This window comes from Heterodontus francisci, chromosome 11 (assembly GCF_036365525.1).
Source record: "Heterodontus francisci isolate sHetFra1 chromosome 11, sHetFra1.hap1, whole genome shotgun sequence".
Taxonomy (NCBI): Eukaryota; Metazoa; Chordata; class Chondrichthyes; order Heterodontiformes; family Heterodontidae; genus Heterodontus; species Heterodontus francisci.
Genome location: NC_090381.1, coordinates 68,086,149 through 68,101,153, shown reverse-complemented (window position 1 = coordinate 68,101,153; position 15,005 = coordinate 68,086,149). Strand labels below are relative to the sequence as shown.

Genomic DNA, 15,005 nt, shown 5'->3' with positions numbered 1-15,005 from the left:
TATCCCTGTATTGCTAATTTTGATATTATCCACTTTTATGTGTTTTTACTTCTAGCGTATGAGATTTATTTTTGGAAAAATGGGAATTTTGTAATATCGCTTTAAGAGTGATTCCCTTTAACAATTCAGTATGCTAATAAGCTAAGTACCAGGATGTAGTCTTGTGACTAGAAAGCCACAGGCACTCTGCACCGCAACACCCTGGACAAAGGTTCTGTATATAGTTTGCTCTGTATTGAGCATATTAGTTTTAGCTGTTCATAAACCTTCTGGAGATCTTTATGAAACTGGAATCCACATACCTCATTGTGTTGCTTAAGATAATACAAAGAAGCACATGACAGGCACCACATCTTAGGAAGTATATATTGGCCTTGGAGGAAATACAGCATAGATTTACCAGAATAATACCTGGATTCCGAGGTTTAAGCTATAAGGGGACATTAAACAAACCGGGGTTGTATTTTATTGTGGTTCTGATGAAAGGCCATCAATCTGAAATGTTAACTCAGTTTCTCTCCCCTCAGATGCTGCCAGATCTGCCGAACATTTCCAGCATTTTCTGTTTTAATTTTAGGTTACCTGCATCTGTAGTGTTTTGCTTCTCTTTTGTCATAGGGTTGTATTCCCTGGAATTTAGGAGGTTAAGGGTGTTTTGATTGGTGGTTTCGAGATATTAAGAGGAACAGAGATTGGGAGAAATTGTTTCCCGCTAGTTCAGAGTCCAGGACTAGAGGGTACAGTTTAAAAATTAGAGAAAGACTTTTCAAGAGTGAAATTAGGAAATGCTTCTTCAAAGAAAGGGTGGTAGAAGTTTGGAACTCTATTCCACAAATGGAAATTGATGCCAGATCAATTGTTAATTTTAAAACTGAGATTGATAGATTTGTGTAGCTAAAGGTATTAAGGAATACAGAACAAAGGAAGGTATATGGAGTTAGGTCACAGATCAGCCACAATCGCACTGAATGCCGGAACAGGCTCAAGGAGCTAAATGGCCTACTCCTGTTATAATGTTCCTATAAATTCCTCTCTGACCCATCTAAGCAACCAAAGCTATTCCAGGCAATCACTACAACCTACCTATCTTTTGTAAGAGGTGATGTCAGCCCCAACCTGAAAAGTTCCAGCTCTCAGTTGAAATAATTGAGTGATGCAGTGCCCACTACACAAGCCAGCAGCCTGTCCCAGAAGTCTACTATTCTCTAGGAAAAGAACCACCTCCTGACATCTGATCTAGATCTGGTCTAACACAAATAAAAATTGTGACGCCTCAACTTCCCTAACCTATTTAGTTGGGAAAAACTGTCAACTAGAACACAATCTATTCCCTTCATCAGCTTATAAACCTCAATCAAATCACCGATAAATCTACACTTCTCTAAAGTTTAGAGTCCCAACTCTTTTAGCCTACCTTGATAACTACAATGCTTTATACTGGGAATTGGTCTAGTGGCCCTCCTCTGTCCCATTTCCAAAGCCTCAATATTATCCACCATGTGAGGAAACCAAAACTGGACACAATATTCCAAGTGAGACCTGACCAAGGTTCAAATGTGTTGCAGCATCTTAAAAGTTGTAAGGGGTCATTCAAAAATATTACAATGAAAAGTACAAACCTATTGTTAGGTTCAAATGATTTAAGCTTTCTTCTTATGGTTTGTGAAAGTAGAAGTCTTCAATTAGATTACTTTGTTGAAATAACTCCCATGCAGCAAATACTGTACTGTCTATATAATTTATGGCTGTAACTGCAAGGCGATATATTTGCATAATTAAATCAATTACATGCTATTTGTGAATGGCTCAGTGACTGCTAACAGTTTTAAATAAAAATTACACTACTGTTTAATGCAATTAAATTCATTAATAGTAGTAGCATGGAAATGTATTTAAATTAAAAATCTGATTTTATGCACTAAATGAACATATTACTATTGTGAAACTATAGGTTTGGAGCATCTCTTAAAACAGTGCATCCTTACAAAAAATGGCTCTTGTAACACCCATCTTTTGCCAATAGATGGCAGTAAATGAAAGAACACATAAGGAAAAGAAATTCAATGGGCTGGATTTTGTGCTGGAAAAGGGGCTCCTGGCGCCAGGCTGAAAAGGTGGGGAACCCCGCCGCTGCCTTTTCATGTCCCCCCTGAGCAATCCTCTAGTCTTTTTGATTCAAAGTTTTAGGAGGCAGGATCCCTGTCTCTTTAAAGGTTTTACAGGGACCAGGATCCTGCCTCCAAGAACTGCCAGCCAATCAGAGGGCCAGCAGTTCAGCAGTATTGGCAGTGGCCACTGCGAGCGGTGGTCTGCCGGTACTGCAGTAGCCTCTGACCCAGGCCCGGTGGTAGAACCCAGAACAGAAGTAGATGACGCGGAGTTGCCGGGGCCAGTCCAAAGATCTCGTGATCTCTAAGGCTTACTCCTGTATTGCACGCATCCATTTACACACTTATAAAATGGATGTATTGTTTATGGAAGTGTATTTACAGAGTCCTAAAGTAAAAATTTTAGCTGTATTTTGAGACTTTATCTACATTTTCTGTTTCTTTTAGTTCTTTCTCTGTTTTTCTTCATGAAGCTTTGTGCCAAGTGCTCTGGCATTGCCATTTTTTTGGTATCATGTTTATTTTTGAAAAAGCGAAGGAGCCATGGCAATCCAGTACACCACCTCCACAGAGGGTATCAGTGTAGCATGCCTAGGAGGTGGTGACAGCCAATCTAGTTTTAGCCTTTTCCATTTACACCTCCTCTAGACCCATTTTTTTGTTTCTTTTCTTGTCCAATTACCATCTCCTTTTGCCTTGCATCATCCCTTTTCCTATTTAATCTCTCCTGCCTTCCACTCTATCAGATTTGATTTTTCGTCCCCTCCCCTTTTTCCTTGACTCTGTACTTGCTTAAAGCCTGTTCCACCTCTAACTTTTTCCAATTATGACAGAAGATCATAAACCTAAAATACTTGGCTAGATTTGTGGTCAGTGGCAAAGCAATAGTGTTCGCCACTGACCATGAAGGAAGCTGTCCAAAGATCTTGTGATCTCTAAGGCATGGATTTCTCCTTTCCTGATGGCAGTTTAATTCTAGTGCCATGGCAAAGGAATCATTAGCAATCCAGCAGCAGTGATGTCAGTAAGTAGGGCAAGCAGCCAATCACAGTGAAGTATGCTCAGACAGCAGACCAGGAAGTTAAAACATCAAATCACTTCACCTTTAATTTACATTTTCAGGTAGTGAAATAAATAATTATGATTAGATTGAGAGAAGCTAAATAAAGATAAACTAATTTTAAAAAATGGAATTTTAATCATAATGGTGAAATTTGACATTGCACAAATATAATATGAGCTTTTCAGGGCCAGTGAGGGTGTTTAGCGGTAGTTATGAATGTAGCATGCTGTTAAAAACCCAGTTGTACCTCATTCAACAAGGTGTAACTTTTTCAAGAGTTTTTGCAGCAAGACTAACTGTGTAAAAGTGGAAATTTTCAACAGTTTACTGATTGCTTCAGAATTGCAGTTTGGGGTACATCAACTGCACACCCTCTGGAAGAGTGTAGAATCACTGGCAGCAACCTCTGGATTCCCACGTTATTCCGTGCATGTGCGGACTTCCAAAGTGACTGCAAGTTTTAGTGGAGTAATGACAGTGAATGCGGACAGTTCTGCCATCATTATCGGTGCAAAATCTGGGCCAATAACTCGATTTGTCTCTCCATAGATGGTATCTTACCTGCTGAGTATTTCCAACATTTTCTGTTTTATTTCCAGTTTTAGCTTGGTCTGAGTCCTATGACGTAGTAAAATGTCCCAAGACTTCACAGGACCGTTATCAAACAAATTTTGACACTGAATATCCTTCATAGCCTCGACCCACACTATTTCTGTAATCTCCTCCAATCGTACAACCCTCCAAGATATCTGCGGCCCTCAATTCTGACCTCTTGAGCTTCCCTGATTTTAATTGCTCCACCACGGATGGCTGTGCCTTCAGCTGCCTAGGCCCCAAGCTCTGAAATTCCTTTCTTTAAGAGGTTCCTTCAAATCTACCTCTTTGACCAAGCTTTTGGTCATCTGCCCTAATAACTCGTGCGGCTCAGTGTCAAAATTTGTTTGATAATGCTCCTCTGAAGCTATGTTTAAGGTGCTATATAAATGTATGTTGTTGTTGATCTTCCTCCACAAATACTTCATTCAAAGTAATGAAGCAAAAATAGCATCCATGATAAACAGTGGGAGCTTATTTATAATAAGGCAAAGAGAAACAGAAATAAGCAATCTTCAAGTTCCTAAACTCTTTGGAACTCCATTAAGTACAATAGCACACAAATTCCAACGATTGAGGATCTGCAGCTGACTGCCCTTTTAAATAGTCTTTCCAATGGGTCAGTCAGTCAGTACCTGAAGTGAATCCTGTGCAGTTTTACTCAGTGGCCTGGCTGGTGGGAGGGGCTTCCGGCCCATTGAATTAAACTACGTTGGGATCCTAATTATATCATACAACCCTATTTTGCATGCACTCATGAGACACCAACCCGATTCTGGTGAGTGCTTCAGCCATCAAAATGATGTGAGCAGTTTAAATGGAGGCCAGTATGATTATAGTGGGAATGGGTCAGTAAGTGAAATTAAATTGATGTTAACAGCTCACCTGCCTCGTTCCCACCAGGAAGATGTGTTAAAATTGACACCTTTATTTTACCTTCAGTACATCTGCCACCTCTTTTTTTATAACTGTTTAAAATTTATTATTTTCATTTACTTTACTTTAAAAGCCAATTTAACAGGAAAGGCTACTGAATACAAATCTGACTGGCACGTCATGATAATAAAAGAAAATCTGATAAAATTACAGTATTAGTATTGTTTACACACTGTATAAAGTTTTCTCAACATGCAAAATACTTCTTTATATAAAACATTACCAATAAATCCAAACGGTAAAAAGAAGAAAATACTAACACAAGAAGACTGAACTCCACAATTTGATTAGATGTTTTTAGAGTTATATTTGAGAAGCAACAAGGTAAGTAAAGGCAATATATTATCATGTAGTTCTGATCTGATCTGAATAATGTGAGCCAAGGTTTGTAGTACCTGGTTTTATCACCTAAAAATATATAAACTGGAAAGTGAGTTGCATCATTTAACTACATTTGAAAGCCCATGTTAAAATGACCAAACGCTACTATTTTCCTTACCATCATATCTGGAATATGAAAAGATGCTTCTGAGAAAGATATATGCATACCTGTGTCAAGACCACTTAAGAGAATGAATTATTTATAAACAAATCATACTTAATGTTTCATCTTCATTGAATCACAATTGCAGGGACCTGGAGATTAACGCATTTAAGTTTTCACAGATGTCATGGTAATAATAAATCCAGTAAATTTGAAAAATAATACATGTGTTAAGAACACCAAACAAAAAGATTTTAAGTTATAGCCACTATTGCTGTCACATGTATACAACTTGCAGGACTTGCCTACAGACGAGCAAGAATTCAAGACTTGAAAAGTAGCACAAAGATAATACATTAGTACTACACAAGAGTGGCACAGGACAGATGTATACGTGAGGCAATAAATGTTAAAAACGGATGCAAAAAAGCTATATGATCTGTGATATAAATGGATCAGTTTTGTCTATGGTGGATTAGTTATTAGACTCTTTGTAGTAGGTTACAGAGCACACAGGGCTAGTTACTGCAACCTGTTTCTCAACGTGCAGAGTAAATCCATTATGGTCTGGTATTCCAATGGCACTGATAAACATGGATGGTTTACTGGCCTCAGATCATCAAAAGTGCTTGGAAGAGATTATCGGGTTCTCCAAAATTGATTCAGCCATTCCATTCAAATACAAGGGTCCTGTGGAGCAGGGGACTGGGATTAATTGGATAACTCTATCAAAGAACCAGCAGAGGGGTGATGGCCGAGTGGCCTCCTTCTGTGCTGTATCATTCTATGATTCTATTTACATTTGATTGACAGCAATATTTTGGTGGATAAACATCCAGTTGAACACTATGGCTGACCATCCAATGCAGGTAAGAGAATTTAATTCTACTTACCTAGGATCCAAGCAGTTAAATTTGACCAGGAGACTTACCTGCTGATATTCTACGCCATTCCTGCTACTTTTAGTTTAACCTGCTCTTTTAAAAAGGCAGCAAAGACATCACATAAAGCTGATTAGGTCCTTTCTGAATATACAGTCTGGGATCCATTGTCAAGCCCTGAATGCAATTATAACTGATGGCCTGAGCGAGGAAGCTGTTGTGGTTTTCCTGTCAGATGAGGAAAGTGGGACAAGGATTCAGACAAAGAGGCCCAAGCAGCTAAGTCTTTAAAGCTTTAGATGTGGGACCAGGAGGAGCAGTTTAGATCCTCCATGCTGAAGGCTCCCGGCCCTCCTGCCCAATCCTAAGCTCAGGACCCTCCCAAAACCACCTCCATATGATTTAACTGACTGCTGGTGACCTCTTGCTGCTTGACATTCTGCCTCTGCCTATTTTGGATGGGCAACTACTTGGGGCATGCAGATGATGTTGGGGGTTTGATGCTCCCCTAGTCTGTGCGATTTCTGCTCTGGGTTAAAATCGGCTCAAGGTTTATAATTCCTTTTGCTCTGAGATAGCATCAAATAAATTGGAAACTATAGGCCTGTGTTTCCTTTTAGGGTTGGGAAATGGACGTTGCAACTGTTTCAGGTCCTGATCCCACCCCTGGAGGGAAGTAGTCACAGGCCACCATTTTCATGGGGGCGGCCTCTTAATTGGCTGGAGGATGAGTTGGGCAGCCAATTAGAGGTTGGGAAGCGGGAACAGTAGCTGGTCTGAAAGAGAAAGGGCCTAATTTAAACCCACCATGGCAGCCATTACTGTGACATTTTACAGAGTTACTTGCTAGGATACACATATAGTAGGAAAGGAGAGGACTAGAACCCAGGGCAGGGCTGCCCCTCACTTTGCGGAGCCAACCTGGAGGTCCTCCTTGAGGCAATGAGGGGGAGGAGTGAGGTACTCTTTCCTGTTGATGGCAAGAGAAGGCAACCCTACCAGACCAGGCAGGCCTGGATCACGGTGAGCAGATGGGGTGTGATCAGGGGGAACCAAATGTAGTGCTGGAAGAGGTTCAATGACCTTAGTTGCTCTGGCAAGATGACCACTCCCGTGATGCCAGGGGGATAATGACCACCTGCACTGCCTGAGTGCTTAGTCAACACTCTCCCTGCAACCTGCGTTGACCCAATGGCACCTGTGTGCCAATAGACGAGTCCCCTCTGAACCCTTCTCCCTTTTAATTTGTTGGGGTGGCCATGACTGGTTCCCCACTGTGATTTCGCCTCCACACACCTGGTTGCCCCTGATCCAGCACGCAACCAGTGCGCTCCCACCAAAATCTCAACATATCCCTCAATGAGCTCACAATGAGCTGCTAAACGACTGTAATTGCAGATTGGGCGGTTTCTCAGGACTGCCCTCTCCCTACCCTGGTGAATCTTTCTGGCGGAGGGAATGGCAACGGTCAACCGACACGCTGGCTGGTACAGGTATTTTCATCACTTGTCTGCCTCTGTTTCTGCCCCCAACAGGACCTAACAATTCAGCCCTATATCTTGTTTTGGTACTGCACAAAAATGGCAATCAGTCTGAAACCCAACAAGATAAGAGCCGGAATTTTACGTTGGGCGGGAGGCCCTGCCCACCAGCCTCAAGGTCGAAAGCAAGCCCGCCTCCGCCGGGCCTAGGGAGTCACGCCGGGATTTTTCCCTCCCCAGGCCCTTAATTGGCGTTGAGCATGACTTCCACCTCCTTGAGGCAGGAAGTCCTGCCTAATAGAGCTGCTGGCTAATCAGGAGTGGTGGCCACTGCTGGGACTGCGCCCACCCAAAAGAACCAAGAGGGACGACGGCCCCAGAAGAAAGCTACGTTTTGGGGACCTTGCCGGGGACAACCAGCCGGGCCCCAGTGAGGCAAGGGGTGGTCGCTTAGGAGTTGGGGAGGGGGGGAGGTGTTGTCCAGTGGGGCTGGTTGGGCCATGGGCGGGGCCCTTTGTGGGGCACAGGGGGCCCAATCATGAGAGCCCACCTCCAGCCCGCAAGAAAGCACCAGGTTTTACCTGGTGGCATTCTGGCGGCCTTTGCTGCCCGGCCGCCGCTGGTAAAATACCAGCAGTGGCGGGAAGAGGCCTTTACATGGCAGCTAATTGGCCACCTAAGGGCCTTGATTGGTCTGGGGTAGGCGGGCCGTTTCTCGCCACCGCTGTCCTGTGTAAAATTGCAGCGGGGGTGGGAAGGTGTCAGAACGGCTCCCCCCACCCCACCGCCTCCCACTCAATTTTACTGCCCCCCCCCCACGCAACCAACACCAGCCCGCTCGGATGGGGGGGTGGGAGCCGTAAATTTCCGGCCAAGAGGTGGGCCAGTGACTCCCATAGCTCGCAGCCATGTAAGAAGTAAAGAAATCGTGTTCCTAGGGTCAGTTTAATGTTGGAAGTTAACACAAGAGTAACCTCTTTGTTATTTCTGACTTTACAAGATTACTAGAATTTGTAATTGCTATATAAATATACTATTTTTTACCGAGTATTGTTCATTTAATTGTTTAATAATCAACACATTTTGGCTCTCGGTTTGTAGTTTGAACCAGAGTCTAATGAGTATACTCTTCCCCCTAACAAAGATGAGATCACACAGCAGCATACGATATATTCTGGTAAATACAGTAAGAAAGGGTCTCTGATCAATCCCTGGTTCTTGTTATATTGAACAGATAAAGATATGTTCTGGTTCATTCTCAATGCAGCATCCACTTACGGGAGTAACCAGTGACGTTAAGGAAATATACGGCATTAAAAACCCAAAATTGTAACAGGCACAGAAACATTAGTGAGATGTAGAGAGTAATGTAATAGAAGTAAAAATAACTAAGTTACATAAATTACATTTTATACACCATGAAGGGATAGATAAAATACTTTAGAATAGAATTATCCTTGTAGATAGTTTTAAGAGCCTGCTCTGTTAGCAGTGATCTTTATCTGTTGGTAATGGAAATCAGGAAGTCAGCATGACTTATAACAATTTCCTGACCATTTGTCAGAAAACCATGATCAGCGGATGCCCAAATTTCTGATTTGAACTGCTGATAGGTAAGGGTCCTTGCTGGAAGTGTCAACTTGAAAAATATCCCTTTTGTTTCAATCACTATTGCTCTTATGTTTGAAGTCGAAACTTGCATACAATCACAACGACAGCATGGAACACATGGTGGATCTGCACACAGGAAACGACTAACTGCTCTTGAGCAAATTATAAGGAGTTCCTATTCCCACTAAACTGATCACCTAACTTCCCCTCTTGGTCCCCATTTTAGCTGATATTGTAAACAGTTCTCTCTCTTCAGTTGTTGTCCTTCTCTCCTTTAAATCTGCCATCACCACCCCTCTCCTCAAAATAACCAAACCTTGACCCCACCATCCTTGCAAATTACTGCTCCATCTCCATCTCCCTTTCCTCTCCAAAGTCCTTGAACGTGTTGTCACCTCCCAAATCCGTTCCCATCTTTCTCAGATCTCCATGTCTGCATCCCTCCAATCAGGTTTCTGTCCCTACCACAGCACCAAAACAGCTTTTAACAAAGACACTAATGACATCCTGTGTGATTGTGATAAAGGTAAACTTTCTCTCTTTTGTTGTTAAATTATGAGGATTTATGTTTTAAAACTGAAAAAGATTCCATAGATGCTGGAACTTACAGTGAGTTGAGATATGGACAATGGTTTGAAGACAGTTGGAGAAAAATTGCCAAGAGAGCAAACCCCAACTCAGTCTGTTCCAGCTCTTTGAAAAACCTGCCAAATTTTTAATCTCTGAGAAGCAAGTGTAAGAAACTGCCTGAAATCCCTGTGCTGCATTTTTCCTGGAAAGTCTGCCCAAACTGATCTTCAATCTCGCCAGACAAGAACTGTTCTCGGAAGATCGCAGTGATAGCCATCTACATGTATTTGGGATGCCAAACCAAAACAAAGGACATCTGACATCTTTCCATATCTTCTCTTTTTTCTTCAAGAATTAGCAAGTATCTGCCAAAGTATTTTCTTTTGTCTTTTTTTTGTAATAGAGCTCTAAAAAGTAAATCTTTGTTTTTTTGCTTAACCTGTGTGTGTGTGTGTGTGTGTGTGCTGGAGTTTGTGTGTGAGAGGCCGAATGTAAATGGAAACTTTTATAATTCAATATGTGTGTTAATGCTTTGCTTCATTACTGGTTAAGACTCATTTCATATTAAACTGCTAATTTTGTTGTTTATTAAAGAAACCTGGTTGGTGTATTTTATTCTGAGATGAAAAGAGTCTATTATGGGCCATATCAGTAACTGGAAAAAATGTTTTAATATATATTGTGACCTGTGGAGAAGTGGAACTAGAGAAACAGTGCACTCCTCCTGCCTCGGTAGTAACACATTGTCCTTCTCAACCTGTGACACGGTTGACCACACCATCCTCCTCCAATGCTTCTCGATTGTCGTCCAGCTCTCACCTGGTTTCATTCTTATCTATCTAATCGGAGCCAGAGAATCACTTGCAATGGCTTCTCTTCCTTCTCCCACACCATTACCTCTGGTGTCCACCAAGGATTTATCCTTGGCCACTTACTATTTCTTGTCTACATGCTGCTTCTCGGCGACATCATCCGAAAGCACAGCGTTAGTTTTCACATGTATGCTGACGACAGTCAGCTCTACCTCACCACCTCTTCTCTTGACTCCTCCACTGTTGCTAAATGATTAGACTGCTTATCCGACATCCAGTACTGGATGAGCAGAAGTTTCCTCCAGTTAAATATTGGGAAGACGGAAGCCATTGTTTTTGGTCCCCGCTCCAAACTCCATTCCCTAGCGACCAACTCCATCCATCACCCTGGCAACAGTGTGAGATTAAGCCAGTATGTTCGCAGTCTTGGTTTCACGTTTGACCCCAAGATGAACTTGTGGCCTCATATTCGTGCCATCACTAAGACCACCCATTTCCACCTTTTCAACATCGCCTGACTGACTTCAACCCTGTCGGAGCTCATCTGCTGCTGAAACCCTCATTCATGCCTTTGTTACCTCTAGATTTGACTATTTCAATGCACTCCTGGCTGATCTTCCAGCTTCTACTCTCCGTAAACTTGAGGTCATCCAAAACTCTGCTGCCCGGTCTTAACTCGCACCAAGTCCCATTTCCCTATCACCCCTGTGCTCGCTGACCTACATTGGCTCCCGGTCAAGCAACGTCTTGATTTTAAAATTCTCATCCTTGTTTTCAAATCCCTCCATGGCCTCACTAACCCTATCCAGCCCCAGAACCCTCCAAGCTATCTGTACTCCTCTAATTCTGGCCTCTTGTCTATCCCTGATTTTAATCACTCCACCATTGGTGGCTGCACCTTCAGTTGCCTAAGACCCAAGCTCTAGAACAGCCTCCCTACAACTCTCCACCTTGCTTTCCTCCTTTAAGACACTCCTTAAAACCTATCTCTTTGACTAAGCTTTTGGTCATCTGACCTAATGGAGAGAATTTTACCCTCTCGCACCAGCTCCATGCGTCATAAAATTGAATGGGAGGCGGGGGTGCCGTTCCCAAAACCTTCCCATCCCCGCTGCAAATTTAGGAGGGGCGGTGGCGGCAAGAAATAGCCCGCCGACCACAGGACAATTAAGCCCTTAAGTGGCCAGTTAACAGCCACTTAAGGGCCTCCTCCCGCCACCGCTGGTATTTTACCAGCGGCGGGTGGCTGGCTGAGGTCCCCTAGGAGGCCGCTAAGTAAAACCTGGCAGTCTCCTTGTGGGATGGGGGGGCCCTTTTGATAGGGCACCCTGTGCCCCATGGAGGGCCCCCCCTTTGGCCCAAACACCCCCACTGCACAACATCCCCCTCCACCAACTGCCCCCCCTCACCTCGCCAATTGTCCCCACTTATCATGTTTCCTGGGCCAACATCCCTCTTGTTGCCGAAAATGGGTGCAGTCCAAACCAAACTTACCTGTAGTCCTGGCTCCATGTCCTCGGCTGGGCTGCAGTCCCAGCAGTGGCCACTGCTTCTGGTGGCGCTGCTGGGACTGAGAGATGCCGGCCCGCTGAATGGGCAGCAGCTCTTGGGGGCAGGACTTCCTGCCTCAGAGGGGTGGAAGTTCCACCCAAGGCCAATTAAGGGCCTGGGTGGCGTAAAATCATGGGGTGGCTCCCCAGGCCTGGCAGAGGCAGGATCGCCCCCGACATTTTGGCCAATGGGCGGGGCCTCCCGCCAAACGTAAAATTCCGGCCAATAACTCTTTTTGTGGCTTGGTGTCATACCTCATTTTACAATGCTCCTGTATAGCGCCTTGGGATGTTTTATTATGTTAAAGGTGCTGTATAAATATAATTTGTTGTTGATTTTCACAAGAGCACGCACTTGGGCTCTTTGAAGAATAGTGGACATTAAAAATCCCGTGTGTACTGCATTTTTCAGATAATTCTACATCATCCTGTCCACACAAAGCAAAGGACATAAAAATGTGCATGCAAGTGAAACTTTAGCAAAAATTATATTGTGAATTTAGGAATTGGAAACTGAATGCTTTCACCATTGTCATCACTTCACCATTTTCTTAATCTAAACAATATCTTAATTAATGCTTAAAGAGGTAACAAATAGATTAAGGGACACTTACTCTTGTGAGTGGAACTGTGGCTATTTCTCCTGCCTTTTCTGAACTGAAAGAAAAAAAGACAAGAAACATTTTTAGAATCTATACAAGCTGGTTTATAATGGCAGACTTTTTAGTATAAAATCTAAGCAATGCATGACCAACAGCAGATTATGATTTAAGACATTTCCAATACTTAAATTAAGCAGCACAGGCAAATTTTCATCTTTACTGCATGGGAGGTAATCTGGCAGAGTGGGTTGCCCACATGTTGTACAACCACCTGGATTTTCATTTCATTGAAATAAACAGAATGAAAATCAGATGGTTTGTGTTGGGTTTAGTGCTATTCGTATTAGTAGCATTGTAAGGCATTCCAGAGAAAGGTAAAGGTTAACTAACAACTCTAATATTTACAGTTACTATATATACTCTCAGCAAGCCACCTAAGCTAGTATATAAAAACAAGAAATGCTGGAACCACTCAGCAGGTCTGGCAGCATCTGTGGAAAGAGATCGGAACATCGGGTCACTGACCCGAAACGTTAACTCTGCTTCTCTTTCCACAGATGCTGCCAGACCTGCTGAGTGATTCCAGCATTTCTTGTTTTTGTTTCAGATTTCCAGCATCCGCAGTATTTTGCTTTTATTTATATGAATAAATCCATGCCTAGCCTTTGCCAAGCTCTGGTTGGAAATTGGGTAGTCAACAGTGATTCGCGCTGTTCTGGCCTCTGTATCACGCATTTCTGACAGTTGCTGATCATGGTCTCGATATCCTTAGGTATCCCAGGCCATCAAACCGAACATGGTGCCCTTGCTCTGCACTTCGTTATACCCAAATGGCCTTGGTGTAATCGATTTAAGATATCAGATTTCATTGCAGCAGGAATAACAATTCTGTTGTTGTAAACTAATAAGTCATCAATTATAATAAAGAATTTCCTATACTTATGGAATATCTTCATTGTTCTCCCTCCTGTACTTTTTTGTGGCCACCCATGTGTACAATATTGTCTAATGCGAATGTACTCTTCGTTATTCTCTGTGCTTGTCGTATTTCTTGCAACTTCTGTGTGCTTGCTGGCCAACTTTGTGCTGTGTGTTGTGAGTATGACTCTATGTCACCTACGAAATTCACGTCTTCCTGTGATGGATGATCTACGGTTGCCCTTGATAACACATCGGTTGACGATTGGAAGGACAATTTGTTTACCTTTGTTTGCTTGACTTCAGCTACTTTTTTAATCAACTGCAGTTCTAAGCATGCATTCCTGCTCAGTAACGAAAATTCTTGATTGTGTAAGACGTATAAGGTCTCTGACAGTTGTCTTCCTTTATGCTGAAGAGTTGCTTGGGGTTTGCCTTTTACTCACAGTTGTGTCCTGCATGGAACATGCAACTGTATATTGTTACGAGACTGCTTTTATATTTTTTGTAAAATTTGTTTTTAAGGACTTATAGTTGCATTATGGTATTGATTTATCTGGAAGCTTGAAGTGATGCTGAACTTTGTGTTTTTTTAAAGAAGAAATCACCAGAAGGTTCCTGGACTTGGCTTGCAAACAAGCCCTTACTGGAAGGCACCTGTTTTCAGTTAAAATACCAGCAGGGAGATTGTTGTTTGATTTGGAGAAGAAGTTTGCATAGAAGTGACAGGTCAAGATTTACAGAGGTCAGGAGGCTTGACTTCTGAAATGTTTTTGGTTTCACTTGGTGGGCCGAAGGGCCTGTTTCAGTGCTGTATCTCTAAACTAAACTAAACTAAACTTTGAATTGTTACAAACAACTGTTGGTTTTTGCTTGCCAAGAAAAACCCAGCTCATCTCTCTCTCTTGGAAAGAAACCCTGCATATCCAGTGTGTCAGTCTCCTCTTTCCTCCTGTATTTGAAGAAACCCTGCGTATTGAATGTGTGGGAACTGAAACCCCTGTTTCCACATTTCTGCTGTAAGGCCTATCTGAAGTCTCTGTAGCTGCATCTCTTGGAAAACCTACCCAAACTGATCTTCAACATTGCCTGGAAAGAACTGTTCTAGGAAGATTCCAGTGACAGCCATTTATACACAATTGGGACGCCAAACCAAAACAAAGAACATCTTTCCATGTCTTTTTTTTCCTTGAAGAATGAGCAAGTATTCAGCCTAAGTGTTTTTTTTTTTGTCTGCCTTTTTTTGTAGCAGAGCTCCAAACAAAAATCCCTTTTATTTTTCCAGTTAGCCAGTGTGTGTCTGTGTGTGAGAGAGTGTGAGGGACGAAAGTAAAAAGGGAACTTTAATATTTCAATCTGTGTGTTTATGCTTTATTCATTACTGGCTAAGACTTG

The 15,005-nt window shown here is 42.6% G+C and overlaps 1 protein-coding gene across 2 annotated transcripts in view; it reads right to left on the bottom strand.

Moving 5' to 3' along the window:
* Window positions 1–15,005, bottom strand: part of si:ch211-51h4.2 (uncharacterized) — a 374,380-nt gene that overhangs the window by 111,298 nt on the left and 248,077 nt on the right. For both annotated transcript variants that reach the window (XM_068042238.1, XM_068042237.1), the window contains exon 13: window positions 12,705–12,747. In XM_068042238.1, coding sequence (XP_067898339.1) covers window positions 12,705–12,747 — 43 coding nt within the window. The remainder of the gene's footprint in view (window positions 1–12,704; window positions 12,748–15,005) is intronic.